Here is an 18,037-nt window from a genome sequence, read left to right as displayed (position 1 = left end):
TGAGGGGCAACTAAGCCAGTGCACCACAACTACTGAAGCCCACACACCCTAGAGCCTGCGCTCCACAACTGGAGAGGCCACTACGAGAAGCCTGTGCACCACAACTAGAGAGTAACCCCCACTCGCTGCAACTAGAGAAAGCCTGGGCATAGCAAAAAAAGACCCAGTGCTGCCATAAGTAAATAAATTTTTAAAAAGAAACAAAGGAGGCCAAAGGCAGGGGGATAATGTATTTAAAACTGCTAAAAGAAAAAGCACATCAACCAAAAATCTTAATAATGTAACTAGCAAAACTATCTTTTAAAACTGAAATAGATATTCTCTCTCTCACACACACACACACCTAAGAGAATTTTTGGCTAGCAGTGCTACCTTACAAGAAATACTAAAGAAAGTTCTTCAGGAATAATTATTTTTCTAAAGCACAACTTATTCCCTGAAAACTACAAAGCATCTTTGAAAGAAATGAAGATCTAAGTAAATGAAAAGATACGTTATGTTCTGTTCATGAAGCAGAAGATAATATTGTCAAGATGGCAACTCCCCAAACTGATCTACAGATTCAACACAAAAGATATTTAATATCATTAGTCATTAGGAAAATCACAACCACAATCAAGTTAAAACCATAATGAAATACTTCTTAATGCCTCCTGGGATGGTTAAAATTAAAAAGATATACAATAACAAGTGTTGATAGGAATATGGAAAAATTGAAACATTTGTTCATTACTGTTGGGATTATACAATGATGCAGCCACTTTAGAAATACCCAAGAGAAATGAGAATATATACCCTTGCAATATCTTATGTACAAAAGTTTATAACAGCTTTATTCATAATAGCCAAAAGGTAGAAACAACCCAAATGTCTACCAACTGGTAAATGGCTAAATAAAAGGTGGTATATCCAAACAGTGGAATATTATTCAACCATAAAAAGGAATAAAGTACTGATAATTAGTACTTGAATGAAGTACTGATACTTAGAACAACATGGATGAACCTTGAAAACATTATGCTAACTGAAAGAAGCCAGTCACAAAAGATTATATATTGTATGATTCCACTTAATATTAAATGTCCAGTGTAAACCCATCTAACATTGTTCAAAATAGAGTAGCACCTGTCGAGGGCCACTATCAAGTCTCTTTCAGACACCAAAGGACTGGAAAATTATTGAAAACAGGAAGTTACAGATTCTCAGATAAAAAACAAAACAAAACAAAAAACACATCCTATTGAAGCACAGCTAGCCCAGATACAACTGTGGACCAGAAAAGATATGAACCCACCACCTCTTTCCTGCACCTTGCCCTCTGAACTCAATAAAAGACTCAAACCCCACCACTGGGGGCCTGCAACCACTCTATGCATCTGGCCCTTTCCTCCCTTGGAAAGGGAATAAAAACTCTCTTTTCTTCTCTTGTTAATATTTCTGTGAATTCTTTCACAATCTGTGTCAGCTCACCCAACACCCAGAATAGGCAAATCCAAAGAGACTGAGTGTATGTGAGTAATTGCCACAGGCTGGGAAAAGAAAATTGGAAGTGACTCTAATGGGCATGGGGTTTTTTCAGGGTGATGAAACTGTTCTAAAATTAGATAATACTGATTATTGCACAACTCTGTGAATATAGTAAATTATAAATGAATTATACACATAAGAAGAATGAATTTTATGGTATATAAATTATATCTCAATAAAGCTCTTATAAACAAAAAGAATTAAATAGCAAGCTTTCCCCCACCACTCCATGGTCAGTAAATTTCGAACTTTAAGTTTACAACTAAATTATAAAGAAGAAATTGTGGATGGAGGTATGTACTATTATTAACTACTACTTCCTCTTTCCCCCACAGAATGAAAAATAAGAGAACGCAGAAAGCCTTTCTTAAATGAACTATTGCTAGGTTTTCATTCACAGTTGTCTCTGAGATTGAAGTCCATTTATAAAAGGATTTTACACCTTGTGGTGAAAACTTTTCTGGTTTTTAGTCTGAATAGAAAGTTCTCATTTCTTTTTTTTTTTTTTTTTTGAAAGTTCTCATTTCTAACAATCTCTTCTGCCTAGTCAGGTTTCAGTACAACCTACTTTGCTTATTCATTAATGCTATTTGTAAAAGGCATGAGATTAGTAGAAAGGGAACTACCCTTTAAGGAGGTCTGTATGTGTCAGATGCTGTCAGACACTCTACTTACATTTCCTGTCCAATGCTCACAACAGTTTTGGGAGGGAGTATTACTGTCACCTCTTTGAAGATGAGAAAGCAGGCTAACAGGGGTGAATGAGTGGCCCAAAGTCACACGGTCAGAAATGGCAGAACCCAAGACAGCCTGTGCTCTTTGCTCAGCATCGAGCTGCCTTCCAGAGTTCTCAGTTCTATGTAGTCATGGGGATACTCTTATCTTTATGATCCTTTATGGCTTTGGTGAAGGCTAAAATTGCTAGACTTTGGCTACTTGCAGAGTTCAAGGTTGAGGGTGATTTTCAAAGGATTGTGTGATTCCAGACATTTCCAAACTAGTTTTCCATTATTCCTAACTGTTCAACATTTGTTCATCAACAATTTGTTAAGCATCTACCACGTGCCTAGCGTTGTACACTTCAGTTAACTAAAATGATTATATGAATGTGTTCAGGTTTTAGAACTCTGTCCAAAAATAAAATTAAAAAAAATAGAACTCTGTCCATCTGGAGGAGGTTGAACAGGGGGTGCCTCTTTTCCTGTCCTGCCGGAGAGCAAGGACGCAGTGGCCAAGAACATCCCACCCAGGATGGCTGGGCTCATGCATGCACATGTGCACACCTGACCTGTCCTGTAAAGCATGCTTGACCTTCAGCTTTGTGCCCCTTCAGAATCTGGCCCTGAGCAGGTGCTCAATGACTGTTGAATAAATGATTAAGCAATTCCTTTTACCAATCCACTAGAACTTGGGTTAGTCACTTCATTGCTCTGGGCCTTCATTTCCTCATTTGTAAAATGGGGATAAAGGGAATACCCACTTTCAGATGGCAACTTTGAGATCCCATGCAAGGCACACAGTGAGCAATCAATACACTGTACTTGTCCTTTATATTATTACTGTTGAGGGCATGAGATGAATATTCTTCTAGGTCAAGTGTCCTCGTGTCCCCTATTACCTTGTAACCTGGTTTTTCTTTAAGGCTAAATGACCCAGTCAAATGGGGAATATTGGTCTAAGACCTGGAGGATGAGACAGACACAGTAATCCTATGAGAGTATATCCAGTGCCGCAACCCTGCACAGTTTGGAACATTCCACTCTTTGTCCAGAGTGCATGTGGGAGTGTGGGTTATGTTTCAGAAATGGTAGTGTTTGACCTGAGGGCATAGCTCCAGGCCAATGCCAGGCAGCCTCTCATCAGGCCATCAGCCATTAGTCTATAAGCTGACCCTGTGTGTGTATGTTTGTGTGTGCATGCGTGTACACACATGTGCAGAGACCCACAGGACACTAATGTCTCATCAAGGAAAAGACTGTCTCCCACTGGTCCTGCCATGTCATTGTTAACCACAGGGAGTTCCCTGAGACCTGACAATTGAGGCCCTAAGATACATCCCTAAAACCCCATGGGTCTGGGGCAGGCAGGGCCTGGACTCAAGAATGGCCCCATGGAGAAAAGGGTCCCCCTACACACTGGCAGCTGATTTATTGGAACACCAATCCCGTAAGCTGAAGCCAATATTTTATCTGCCAATTTTGTATCCTATTACCAGACCTCTTGCAACTTTCAAAGAGACTCTTTGGGTCCAGTGATTCCCCGAGAGGGAACCCAGCCTTGGAAACAACCATAAGTAGCATGAGGTCCCGCTGCCTTCCTCTGCCAGACATGAGCAGAGACAGAAAGCACTCTCTACCAAAGACAGACAGCAACCCCCACGGGCCTGGGGCAGACGGCTGCTGTGTGCACATGGCCACCTTCTGTGCTTCTCAATGCTGACAGGGCTTTGGGGGCGCCTCTTCAGGGAGGGAAGGGGGACCTAGAACCATGCATGGCCTCATGGCCTCCAGTAGGAGAGCAATGGGGAGCTGGCCCTCACCTCACCCTTCTCAGAACCCAATTCACAATTCCTTTCCTTGCTGCATTTCCCAAACAGACCAGGCTTGACCCACCATCAGGGCCAGCTTGATGGGCATCAATCCCTGCAGTCACCTAGGGCTCCACATTTATTTTTAATGCTCTGCTATTGACATCTTGAAATTCTTAATCGTTTTGAGCAAGGGGTCCTACCTTTTCAGGTTACACTGGGCCTGAAAATTAGGGAGCCAGTTCTGTTTACTATTTTGCTCATGCAAGGCCTGACATCTGACAGCTGTCCTCTTTCCTTTCTGTTTCTTAAGTCCTATCTATGCTGCCCAAAGGCAACGTCCTGATAGAAAAATGTTTTTAAAACCACAGATGAGAGCACGTTATCTTGGGAAGAGCTTTTCTGCTTGGCTGAAGATGGAATGGTGATGACTGATAATGGATACTTAATAGCCCCACCAAATTTGGGATTTTCTTAGTTCTGTTCGAGGCTAACGGCTGTGGTGGAGGTTTTCTGCCCCTAGTCCTGATGTTACATTCCTTAAAGAAGTGTAGGGGTGGTATATAATAAACTCATTTTATCTGGCCTTTGGTGTTCTTGTCCAAAGCAGGACATGGGTACAAGGTAAAGTTCTGAGACTCAAGTTGTTATCTCGCTTGCCCATTTACTTGCTTTGACTTCAGGCAAATACTAGTCTCAGAGACTAAGTTTACCCTTCTTCAAAATGGGTTATGTACCACACCATGAGGCTTTCGGGCTTCAATCTGTGCGTTGGGGCAGATCCAGGCTCCTGGGAGAGTGACTTTTAGAAGCTGGTGGTTATTAATTCAGGTACACGTCTCCCTTCTGACCCGTGGCCTGGCAGAGCACGTGAATCTGGCCATACAGTTTTGGAGGGTTTGTGCCTTTTCCCCTGAAGCCCATTCAAGGTACCCCAGCTGAGGCAGCCTTCCTCTGGGTGTGGTTTCAGACTGACCCTCAGCTGTGCCTGAGGGGTAGAGAGTTTCTGGTTCACATTGTTTTTTCTTCTGCAGAGCTGTGCTTGGGCAGCTCTCCTGTGAGCAGCATTGTGAGCACAAGGCGAGGCAGTCTCATGACTCTTGCTGTTGTCTCCAGGATGGGGGTGTTCTCAAGGGCATTATTCTCAGCATAACAGAGTGGCCCCTTTGTGGAAGGCAGTATATAGGAGAGGCTTCTCGCAGGTCTCGGTACTCAGACAAACTTAGCTTTTGCAGAATGACTTTATTACTCTGCACACTGTGATCCTGAGAGCCGAGCTGCTGGGATATTCAAAGCCAGATTTCAGGGCTTCGCTGGCAAGCCGACAGGCCTTTGGGCAGGACAGCCAGAGGTCAGTCTTACCCCTGGCTCGGTTATTTTTGTAACCCCTGCTCCTCTGAGATTTTCATTTGCCACAATTCCCTTAGCTTTTTGTTGTACACATTTTTCTTGTATGTATCCTCATATCCATCTCTCTCTGCTGCAAATGGGGCATGATACAAATATGTGAATTCACTTTTAAATCTATGTCAGGTAAGCTGAAAGGATTAAGAACCGATCTGCCTTAGGAATGTCATGGGTGCAGTACCATTGCTGAGTGGGAGGCTGGGATTGGGGGGAGGCAGGAGGTTTTTCCTCTAGACTTTATCATCTTACCACACACAGCAATCCCCTGACCCACTATCCCAAAATACTTATTGGCACCTGCTTCTTTTCTAATTCACAAAAGCTCACTGAACACATTTTGCAACCTCCCCTTGAGAGTATGCTGAATTGACTTAAGTCAAGAGCTGGTAACAAACTCTAGCTGAAACTCATTTTATGGGTCCACAAGCAGACTTGTTAGAGCTACAACAGCCCATGGGCCCTGGGGAGTGGGAGGTACCACACTTCTGGGAGGGCTGCATGGAAAGGAGGGTGGAGGAGTGTGGAGGGGAGATAAGGAGCACTGAAGAGGGGCGGGAACACCACCCCTAGCACAGTGGGGCTCCGGATCAAGCCCTACGCCTGGCCTACAGTGTTACGCGGCCCAGGGAGCACAGGGTTCTATGGAGGATTCTGCTCAGAAAATATAATCACAGGTTGTGGGGGACCACTTGCATTTTTCAACAGGTAGAAGAAGCTTTTATACCTGGATCAAGTGACCATGCCCACCACCCTGCCCTGCAGGCATTTCAAACACTGTCCCTCCATGCCCGAGGGTCATGCTTCAGTAACTTCTGAAGCAGAAATAGCGCCTCTGCTTCATACTACTTCACAGTTGAGGGGTCACCAGCCAAGCCATGCCTCAGCTCACTTCTCCGTATACAATGTAAGCAGGGCCAGAGGTATCACTCCTCCTTTCAGAAGAGGGGGGTGAGCCTCAGGCAGGACAGTGACTTGCCCCAGTGACTGACAGAGTCAGCGGTCAACCTCAGGGCTGTGACGCCTACGCCCTTTGCACAGTAGTGAGCCTGGCACAGGGCAGGAGAGCCTGCCTGGCTGCCACGCTAATATGCCCTCGGAGCTGGGCAGGGGCCGGAGCTGCCGGAGGGCTGGGCTCACACTTCGTGTTTTTCCCTGGCAGTGGAGTCTGGTGTGCGAGGAGGATTGGAAGACGCCTCTTACCACGTCCCTGTTCTTTGTAGGCGTGCTTCTCGGCTCCTTTGTGTCTGGGCAGCTGTCAGACAGGTAAGGATGATGGGAGGGAGGAAAGGTGACTGTTGATACACTGCCTGTCCTGGGGGTGGACTGAATTTAGGGTAATTTCACCAGAGGAAGGGAGGCCCCATAGGCCACCAAGTGAGTGACCGGAGGAGCTATGATGTATCCTGTATCCTCTGTGCTCAGCCCCTTGTGGGGAACCACTGGAAAATGGGGCCCTTGTATCACCGACTGTTAATCTCTTAGTTGTACCCAACTCTTTGTGACCTCATGACTGTAGCCTGCCAGGCTCTTCTGTCCACAGAATTCTCCAGGCAAGCATACTAGAGTGGGTTGCCATTTCCTACTCCAGGGGATCTTCCCGACCCAGGGATCGAACCAGGGTCTCCAACATTGTGGGCAGATTCTTTACCATCTGAGCTCCTCAAAAATATACACTGCTTGCCTCCCCACGGCCTCCTCACCCCACCCTGTTTTTTGCTGCCATGTGATCTATCCACAACCAGCCATTCGCCAGAGGCAAAGTCAGATGGTGAGTACCCCTCCTTAACTGTGCACCTGTCTCTACTGTGGGTCAGGCCCCTGGCTGGACACTGGGCCACAGAGCTGATCAAGGCTGGTTCAGGGCCTCCTGGAGTGCAGTCAGGAAGAGACAGCATCAGCGCGTGGGGAGACATGACCACGCTGACCCCTGCATGTTCTGCAGGGACCAGGGCAGGAAGGTGGGAGTGCTCAGTGGCAGTGTTGGGGAAGGCTTTCCAGAGGAATGGCTTAGTCGTGAAGCCCAATGGGACCCCAGACCCAAAAGCCTGAGGTGACCTGAGTGTGGAAGATGAGATGGGAGATGTTGTCCTGTGTTCCCTTTGAGCTACTGGACACTATTAGAAAATGAAATTAAGACGTAAGCCAACTGTAGTGTCATTTATGGATGTTGCTGGAAGCTACTTTCCACAGAGCAGTGGTTCCCAATTTGGGATGCACAGTAAAGTCACTTGGGAAATATCTTTAAGCCCTGATACCCATACTGCATCCAACAGCCTACATCCAGACAATAAGAATCTCAGAAGGCTGTCACAGTATTTTTTAAGTTCTCTTGATCCCAAGCGCAACCTAGGTTCAAGACCACTGACACAGAGGGACTCTTGGCTCTGGGTTGACAGAATTCTCATGTTGTTGACATTAGATGCATCTTCAGTTTGTACTGTGCTCATGTTCCAGAAACGTGATGGCAGCTTCTACCTATGACTCATTCTAAAGAGCAAATTTCCACATGGTCTTTACATAAGCCTCTCTGTGTTTTCGAGATCTGCTGCCTCCATAGGAGGCTCAGAATCTCAGAAATTTACCTCCTGGGCAGAAGGATGCCTGAGACCTCACCCAGGAAGAACCTGGGAGGGTGTGATAGGAGAAAAGCCTGTCACAGCCCTGAGAAAAACCGTCTGCAGGGATGCCTGACTCAGGCCTTCGACAAGCCCTGAGTATGGTGCTGCTGTGACCTGCACAGGCCGCTTCTTGTGTTGTGCTGTATTCTACAGATTTGGCAGAAAGACCATCCTCTTCGCAACCATGGCTGTGCAGACTGGCTTCAGCTTTCTGCAGATTTTTTCCATCAACTGGGAGATGTTCACCGTGTTATTTGTCATCGTCGGCATGGGCCAGATCTCCAACTACGTGGTGGCCTTCATACTAGGTAGGAATGGCTTCTGACCTGCAGGGCTCCTCCTTAAAGTCCTCAGAGAGGCCTGGGAAGAGGGGGCTGCTGAAGAGGGCACCAGGAGTGCTCTTACTCAGCACAGAAGGAAGCACAGTAATTCATGGTCTGTGCTTCCAAAAAGTGATCAGCTTCGGGGACATATGTGCTGGGGAGGAGGCTGTGGTCACAGGTTCTTTGACAGGTCACACGCAAGGCAGGCACTCATAGGGAGCCAGCTCTTTGCTGGCCCTGAAATGTGACTGTGAGTAAGAGCCAAGTGATAACTGAGGCACATTTCAGAAGCACGGGGCTTGGGAAGGACACAGAGGAGGGATTCTTGAGGGAGAGACAGTCCGGGGATGTGTCTGATCTGAGCTATGAAGGCTCAAGATTCTTCCTTGGGCCACGGCTAAACAGTCTCCTGGCAGCTGGGCCTGGCCTTTAGGGGGATTAAGGGTGGTCGGTGCGGCTGGTACACAGGTGGAGGAGGCACGTGTCAGACAGGAGTCCGGTGCCAGCTGTCCATCTTTCGGCAGATCTGGCTTCACCCCTAAGTCAAAGCCCACCCCCAGAGCATATCAGCTGCATACAGGACAAGCCTCATTGCTGGGAGCTGTCCTATCTCCTAGCAGCAACCTTGCTTCTGGAATATCAGGGCGCATGAGGGGGACTCACAAGCTAAAGGTCAGGAGGAGGCCCCCAGGGTCCTCAGCAGCTTTTCCCAGGAAGCAGCAGGGTGAGCTCCAGGCATGTTGATAAGGGTCTGCAGGAGTGAAGTCCCCAGCAGGCTCTCTGAGGCCACCTCCTCAGGTGAGAGAAGGGGCAATGGGGCCACCTCTGGGACAATAGATACTCATTCCCATAACCTCTGGTGTGATCATATTTCCTTGTTGGCTGTCTCAGTTTGTCCCTATTGCCACAGTGTAATTGCCAATAGCACCCCTTTAATGTAAGTCTAATGATTCTTATCTTAGAAGTCTGAATCTAGTAAGATGATTCTGATAGCTTTTAAGATTCTGGATGACTCGTTGGCTTTCAAGATCCTGTGTTCTCTTTGTTGAGTATGTGTACACCCTGTCAGGTTGCCAACTTGGAACTGTTCAAATTCTACTCCTTTAATCATTTGTGAAGCGCTCCTTGCCAAAGGCCTAGCCTTGGCATCTGAAGAAGGAGGTGGGGAAGGCATGCTGCAGTCACACGACCCCAGCAGAAGCACCCCCTTCAGCAGGAGAGGACCTCTGTCCTTTCTGCAGGGGAAGAGGGGAGGGGGGAAGGATTTATTGAGAGGACACAGAGAGCTGCCAGCCAGTGGTGCTAGAAACTGGAGACTGGAAGAATTCAGGACAGAAGTTGCAACCTCCTAATACCTGATGACCCCAAGGACACAGGGCTCTTGAACACAGCAGAGTTTGTTTTTCTCATGGTTTAAAACCCCACAGATTCCATCTTCCTTTTGGTGACCACCCCGTACCTGGAAAGCCCAATGGGTAGCTTTGCCTAGGCCAGAACATACTGGAGACTAAACAGAGGAATCTGCCTAGAGTGAGCAGAGCTCTTTTAGGAGAACCGAAAGAATCACCTGAAATGGAAGGGCACGAGGTCCTAGTGAAGCCAGAGAAGCCCTGTCCTCGGGATCAGGAGTCAGGTGCTGTCTGTGCCGCGCACGGCATTCCCCAGGGCCTGCGGAACGGCAGCACTTGGACCGGCCTTTCCAGGGGCACGGGGTGCTTCTGAAGCCATAGAGCCTCCTCCCCCGTGTGAGTGGATGAGGCCAGGAGAGCCCAGGCCAGGCTTCCTGCAGGGAAGCCTCTGCCCAGCTGACCCTGACACTACAACCAGCTTCTCTCCCTGCTCCTTATGCTGACACGAGTGGGAAGGCCAAGCAAGAGCTGGAAGATCAGTCGAGCCTAGACGTAGGAGCCCCCGTCAGTGGGCGGGACGCTGGGTGCAGCAGGCTCTCCATCAGCTGTAGGGTGCTCTGGGAGCCTCCCTGGCTGTAGAACACTCCTTGGTGTTCTACAGGAAACTGCTGACGTTTGTGTGCTGGTTTGAAACTCCTTGTCCTGGGTTCTCAGGCCTGAGCATTTCAGAGTCACTGAAAATCAGTCTGCCCCTTGGAGCAGCCAGAAGCCCTCGTGAGCGCCTGGAGTAGGGTGGGGATGGGAGACACAGCAACATCTCTGGCTTCTGGCAGCGCAGCAGCGCTCTCTGGTGTTCTAGGACTGAAATAGCCAAATTATGGGTTTCATTTAACTAAAAGCAACCCAAGCTTTGGATCTGGTCTGAGTTCTGTCTGGCCCTTCACCTTCACTTTTTGCCCTCTGGCTCCACGGAAGGGTTGGCAAGACTGTGCGGTGATAATCTGCCATTTTAGGAGTTCTCACATTAACTCAGGAAACTGAATTACTCCCACTCTCAACACAGTGGATTCTCAACAAAAATGGATTCTCTCCTTGCTCTGCCTGCCAGAGTCACAGGAGACAAGAAAGGGGAAGAAAGGAACAGTGCTTCTTAAAGAAACAGAACATGGATACACCTGAAAGTGAAGAGGCTGCCAAAACGATGCTGGTTCAGCAGCAAGTGACCACTCAGGACCAAGGACACCGACCCTACCCACATTCCAGCTCTCCCATCACAATCTCCTACTGTTTCCTTGGCCTGTCCAAAGCCTCTGGGTGAAACTCTAGTGGCATCCTCCTTTATTTCTCATAACTAGCTGCTTGAATTTATTTTGCAAAGTTGAGTGTCTCCTGTCTTGACTGATTCATTCATTTTTTCCCAGCACTGTTAACGATATTTGTTCCAGCATGCTGAACTACTTAAAATGCTGCTTCCTCTGATGTCTTCATGTTTTCTTCCTTTTGATAAGTACATAACTAATGGCATCTTCCTTTGTAAGTTTGGCTACCAAGAAGCTCATGCAGCCTTTATTAGTCACATAGTTTTTTAAAGTTTTAAAATTGAGTTTACATAGCATAATGTTAACTCTTATAAAGGTGTATAAATTCAGTGGTTATTAGTGTATTCACAACGTCATACAATCATCGACTGTACCTAACTCCTGAACATTTCATCATTCACAAAAGAAACTTATTAGCAGTTACTTCCCCATTCTCCTCTTTCCCCAGCTCTTGGCAACCACTAATCTACTTTCAGTCTGTATGGATTTGTCTATATTCTGGACATTTCTGATAAACAAAATTTTACAATGTGTGGCCTTTGTGACTGACTCCTTCACTTAATGTTGTCAAAGTTGGTCTGTGCTGCAGAATGACTCAGTACTCTAATGTATGTAGATACCACATTTTGGTCATCTCTTCAGCAGGTGACAGACATCTGGGTTGTTACCATTCTTTGACCAATTTGAAGAACGTTGCTATCAGCATTTGAGTACAAGTCTTTTGTGGATCTATGTTTTCAGTTCTCTTGGGCATGTACCTAGGAGTGGACTTGCTAGAATTTATGGGAATTTTAGGTTTTACCATTTAAGGAACTGTCACACTATTTTCCAAAGCGATCTGTTGCATATTTTTGCTCTTTTCTCCAGGACATTGCTTTTCACCTTTCTTTGTATTTTACTTTAATGTTACCATTATTTTATTTTATTCAAATTATAAGCTACTTCAAGGGAGAAATGGGATATAAATACATTAAAAAGATGCAGAGATTTGCTGGCAACCCTTGTTTGCACTGCCCTGAGAGGGAAGAATTGGGGAACACAGGGAGGAGGTAGGACTCACTCCTGTCTGTCCTCAAAGGGCTCAAATCTGGTCGGCAGAGGCAGCCAAGGCAGCTGTTACAGAGAATGTGGGTCGTGGGTCTAGGAGTGTGAGGGGAGCACAGATAAATTGTCTGTGTATATGCATAGACAAGAAAGGTCCCTTTTAGCTAGAATGATCATGAAAGTTTATAGAGAAGAAAGGGGACAAGGGAATATCTGCTATTTTGATGAGAATTCTGAGTATTTTCCAGGAACACAGAGAGGTTTTTGCTGTCTTCTGTTGGATCTCTTGGTCAAAGGCACTGTGTTTTCCAACATTCCCCTGACATCTGGTACATTTCAATTGTTTGACCAGGATAAAAGAATTAACTATTCCTGAGTACCTGCCACATGCCAGACACCTAACTAGGCTCCTTACCTACGTTAATCTCAGTCCTCATAATAATAACTCCATGAAGCAGGACTTATCAAAGTCACCCTCATAGCAAATGAGCATCAAGGGGCCCAGCCTCTGCACGTGGCTGATAGAGGACCCAGGGTCCTACCCTATATCCTGGCAACTGCACCACAGTCATGTTTCTTGAGCTGGGGTCTGCAGACCTTTGCTGGTCATTCATGGAGGGGCAGATCCTGCCCCAAGTGGAGGGATCCAGTGGTTCCTGAGCTGATTACCATAGAAGGGCCCTGAGCAACATGACAGTAAGCCTGGCCCTCTCTGAGTCACTCACTCTCGGGGAGATTATGAGGTCCTGGAGGTGGTGACAGGCAGTGGGCAAACACTCCTGGCCAAGACATACTTCTTTGGCTTAGCAGTCAGAGTCTCACTCACAAGTGATACTCAGAGGCCCAAGCAGATCAAGACCAAGCAGGCTTTGTTCTAGGAGCAAACACCTAAGGGGTAAAGGAGGTCAGGACAAGGAGCCCCTAGTGAGCAGAGCCGGAATCACCAGTCACCTCTCTCACTGCCAGTCACATGGAGTTTGTGACACCTGCTGGCAGTGAGAGGTCTGCAGGAAATAAGACTCCTCTCCCAGTGTCTCTGAGAGGACTGGTTGCCCTCTCATTAGTTTGAAGACCAAATCCTAACTTCTAAAATGCAGGTGTGGCCCCACTCATCTCTCACACATGTCTCCACTAGAACTCAGTCGAAGGACAGCTTGACAGGGTGAAGGCTTTGCTCCCATGTAATTGTTTTTTCTGGACTGTATCCATAGATTAAAGTGATCAGGCTTAAATCCTGTCTGTCCAACTTATTGCATATGTGTGAGTTTAGGCAATTTGCTTTAACTCTTTAAGTCTCAGCTGATGATATGTAAAACAGAAGTAATATTAGTTGTTATATGATTGTTGTGAAGATTCAAAGAGATAATATATGTAAACACTCATTCTGGAACCTGGCTCAAAGTGCCTACTCAAAACAATGCTAACTATGAAGATGATGATGATGGTGCAAAAGGCAGAGTGATTTTCTAAAAGTCAGAGAGCAAGAAGTCATGTTCCCAAGGAGCTATTCAGATTTGTGCCATCCCTGTTGCTCCACATAAGGGCAGAAGACTAGATTAATGAAGCTTCTGTCCCCCATGGGTACTCTGCAAAGCTAGAGCCACTCTGTTCTGACCTGAGACCCAAGCTTAAAGAGGATCCAGAAATTCAGTGGGGTAACTTCTTTCTCTTCTCTTATCAGGATCATGGAAGTATGAGGGAGCTCCCTTGGCCTCATGAGTCTACAAGATTCCCACTTGGTCCTGTGCACTTTCTCTTTTCCACAGTCACATCCTCTGCCGCTTCACTTCTGAATCTCTGCTTAGGAATAAAGCACTATTCATTGTCATATCTTGATAATCACAGCCAGAGTGTTTAGAAACCATGGCATGGTGAGTCTTCTTATGGAGTGACAGGAAGGTCATTAATGAGGTAAGAAAAGATATGGGAACAACGCTCATGATCCTGAAAGAAGTCTGGCCCTATTTCTGGAAATGAGTTTAAAGGCTAAGAAATGCCCTGGGTGGTTAGAGCTACTGTCTGCAGTCCAAGATGTGAGAGATAGACAATACTGGCCATTTCTATCAGTCTGGCTTTTAGAAATGGCTGTTCAAGACAGAGCCACTGAGACACATCTTCAGTTATGCTGAGTGAGGAAGAAGAGAGGTGAGGATAGGAACATGTAGGAGGGGAGAAAGGGAAACCAGCAGAAGTAGTCATTTTACTGCTTCTCTGGAATTAGTCCTTAATTCCTTAGCCTGTGCTCAGGGCATATAAACATAACTAAGAAACTCCTTCTTAAAACCCAAGCCTAAATAACCTTCAAATCATCTGTTTTGTATTTTCTGGGCTACTTCTCAGTAGTGGTGGGCAGATCTCAAACAAAAGATGGAGCTATTGCCGTTGGCCACATCTCCACCCTGGGGCAGAGGACCAAGAGTGGACTCTGTGGAAAGGGCCTGAGTTTTGTGACAACAGAAGGAGCCTGTTTTCAGACTCCTTGCCTCAAATCAAGCGCTCCAAGAAGCAAGCAACATCTCTTGAAGAACTGGGGCTGAGCCATCCACTGTGGCGCTGAGCAGAGCAGGAGCCTTTCCCAAAACAGGGCCAGATGCCAAGCATCTGGTGGTTTTGTGGTGTTCTGGGAAAGCTCTGTGAGTTCTCTCCATGTGTGCCCAGCTCCAGGGCTGCCGCCTGCCAGGCCAGAAGAGCAAGTTCTTGTCTTTCATTGGGCTGTATGGACTGCCTCCGCCTGGGGCTGATACCTGGGCACTGTGTGGCCTCAGCGGAATTCAGCCCTGGGCACTGAGGCCCTGCTCTGAGGACCTCCATAGCCAGCTGGATCCTCTTTATCATTTCTCAGGGCTCGAGGGTAGCTAAGGGTGTCCTAACACAGCTCAGTAACTGAACTCTCCACTGTTTCCAAGAGACCCATATCTGCTTATTTACAGTGGTGAATGGTGGGAGAGGCAGAATGCCGCATGATCCACACACCCTCAGGAGAGCTCCCACGTTTCCTGGGACGCCCTCACTGCTCCTCACCCTGGGGCTTTTATTTTGGAAATGTGGCATTCTCAAAAGAGGTTACCTCTTAGGGCTGAGCATGATGTTCATATGACATGAGGAGACATTAAAAAAAAAATCTACAGCTCCTTTAAAATCTCATGAAAACTCATCCTTCTATGAGGTGGTAAGTCTTGGGTCATGTCCCACCTTCCTCCACACTCACCCCTCCTGCTCTGGGCCAGGAGGCAAATAACTCTTTCCTCTTCTAAGTGGTTATATTTTTTAACTCTAACTGCCAGGTAATGATGTGAAAAAGCAAATATTGAAGTGAGTTAAAATGCTAATACTCCTCCCTTGTTTTGAACAGGAACAGAAATTCTTGGCAAGTCAGTTCGTATTATATTCTCTACGTTAGGAGTGTGCACATTTTTTGCAGTTGGCTACATGCTGCTGCCCCTGTTTGCTTACTTCATCAGAGACTGGCGGATGCTGCTGCTGGCGCTGACGGTGCCGGGGGTGCTGTGTGTCCCGCTGTGGTGGTGAGTGTGGCTCTGTCTCAGACAGCCCCCTACTGCGGGCCAGCAACCTGGAGCCCAGAGCCTGGTGCTGACCTTGACGTGGGCCTGCTGATCTCACTGGAGCAGGCTGAGGCCTCAAAGCCCACAGACGGTTTCCCTTGTTGGGGGTGGGCATGTGTGCTGGGGTTTGATTCCCCACCGTCCCACGAAGCACCATTCTCAGGAAACCCAGTCCCCCTTGGGCTATCCCAACTCTTCTCTGTTACTGGACGGTTGCTGCTGTTTGTGGAGATGGTACTGTTGGGTTTTGTTATTTTCAGCTCTGCCCCCCGCTCTTCTGACACTTTTCTCTAGGAAATCTCTTTTTCCTTATGGCTTCAACTAATGTAACTTCCGCAAGCTTCCCTATCATGTAATGATTAGCATCTAAGATGTGACTGTTTATCTGCTTTGTCTTGAAGTGCTAGAGAATCACTTCTGTTTAATTAATTGTTAGAGAAAATATTCTTTTCACTCCTCTCACAACCCTTCAACCAAATTTCGACACATCAATGTGGGAATAACAAAGTGTTGAGATGCTGACCGCAGTCTCACCGAGTTATGGCTATGGGGAAGATTTTACGTGAGAGAACAGAATGACAATAATGGAATAAGGTCCCAGCCATATGTTTTATTTGGGGGAGATTCCTCATTTCTTTGGTTTTTCCATATTTAAATAAAAGGAAAGGGGATTTTTTTCCCATTATTGAGTCCGGTATTCTCTCTCTTTCTCTCTCTCTCTCGCTCTCTCTCTCATTGATTAGTCTTAATTTGGTTTCATGATATCAAAATCAAATCTCCCAGCAGTGACTGGTTTTACTGAATTGCTTGACCTCTGTCTGCTTACAAACAATTAAAGTATTTTTGATCATGTTTTGGGGCTCACAGGTTAGACTAGCGCTCATGGTTGCCCTGTCCTATGGACATACTTAGGAAGGGTGCCTTAGGAAGTTTCCCAGAAGGACCTTCATCTTGCTGCAACTGTTAGGCAGCCACAGAGGCTGACAGGTGGTACTTCTTGGCCTTGTTAGACCAGATCGCTCTGGTTAGACCACTCCAAACTACTGTCCTTTTATGATCTCTAAGGCTGATATGATTCACCAGTGCAAATCCTTGGCGTGAGTGTGCATGGGGAAAAGAAAGCACTTTTTTTTTTCTTACTTCCCTAGAATTTGAGAAACAGTGTGTTAGATACTATTCTGATTTCCTGACCCAGTCTGAGAGTAGGGCAGTTTTCTTGAATGAGAATCACCATCATCACCATCATCATCACATCACATCAGCATCACACCCTCTCTCCACAACACCCCCTGCTAACTGAATTTATTGTAAAAGGTGCTGGTGACCAGACAGTCTCTCAAGTCACAAGACGAGATCATTCAGAGGTTACTTTCTGCCTCTTCAGTTGAATGATTTTGGTAATCTGTGTTCTTTGGTTCTAGTTGTCATTTCAGCATAAGAGACTAGTACTTTCAAAATATGTTATAGTCAACTGTATTACTATATGATTCTATAAGAGAGAGAAAACAAAAATAGAAGGGCCCTGACTAGTACGGATTTTAATTTGTGGGGCTCGGATCTTTGCCTCGGAACCAAATGCCACAGGAACAACTCTGACAGGTCAGCCTCTTGGGTTTCTAGCACAGAAGGTCCATCCCACAAGGAGCTGCCTTCCTCTTGCTCTGAGGAGAGTTGTTCCATGTGGCCCACGGGCTGCTCCATGAGTGCTCCTGGCTGTGGGCACGTTGTACCCGGGACAGGCCTGTCCCAGACAGAGCACAGCCCGGGGCCAGGACAAATAAGCTGAGTGCTTGTCCCGAAAGTTTAACAGTCTTATCATTTTTCTTTAAAAATAAAAACAAAATAGCTCTCTTTTTAACACCTTGTCCTTGAGGGTGGGATTTGCTGAAGCAATGCCCATCCATCGGGGTGGGCTGGGATGATGTGGGGATGGCTTCTGGCTGCTGTGACCTCTACTACCTACTCAGCATGTGATATAGACTCTCTAGCAACACTTTTCCCCTGTTCAATTTGAATTAAATCTACAGAGAGGCTGTAATGTAAACCTTATTTGGCCCTCCACTACCTTGAAATGATGAGTTAGACTTATTTATACACCAAAAAACCATGGCAGTTCAAAAGTTAAGATGACAGCAACCCTAAGTACAATGGGCTGAAAATTGGAGCAGGTGTTTTGGGGGCTTTTTAATGTCCCCAATTTCCTTGGCAGCAAGTGACCACAAGTATGAATGGAGTGTTGTAGGTGGGGAAGGAGCCCCTAGGTGCAACATGGGGAAAGTTTTGCAATATCTAGCTGACTAATCATTTGGAACTTGAGGCCAGTGATGGCCCTCAGAGCTGATAGTTAAGAAAGGTAGGAT

At 46.4% G+C, this 18,037-nt stretch overlaps 1 protein-coding gene across 3 annotated transcripts in view; it reads left to right on the top strand.

The window, feature by feature from the left end:
- Positions 1 to 18,037, top strand: part of SLC22A4 (solute carrier family 22 member 4) — a 40,313-nt gene that overhangs the window by 6,967 nt on the left and 15,309 nt on the right. For all 3 annotated transcript variants that reach the window (XR_011486765.1, XR_011486766.1, XM_070465051.1), the window contains exons 2-4: positions 6,621 to 6,724; positions 8,233 to 8,387; positions 15,467 to 15,638. Coding sequence is in view for 1 of the 3 variants with exons in the window: in XM_070465051.1 (XP_070321152.1) it covers positions 6,621 to 6,724; positions 8,233 to 8,387; positions 15,467 to 15,638 (431 nt within the window). In the remaining 2 variants the exon portion in view is untranslated. The remainder of the gene's footprint in view (positions 1 to 6,620; positions 6,725 to 8,232; positions 8,388 to 15,466; positions 15,639 to 18,037) is intronic.

This window comes from Odocoileus virginianus, chromosome 3, assembly GCF_023699985.2.
Source record: "Odocoileus virginianus isolate 20LAN1187 ecotype Illinois chromosome 3, Ovbor_1.2, whole genome shotgun sequence".
Classification (NCBI taxonomy): Eukaryota; Metazoa; Chordata; class Mammalia; order Artiodactyla; family Cervidae; genus Odocoileus; species Odocoileus virginianus.
Note: the sequence above shows the minus strand (reverse complement) of the source record. Positions and strands in the feature narration are given on the sequence as shown.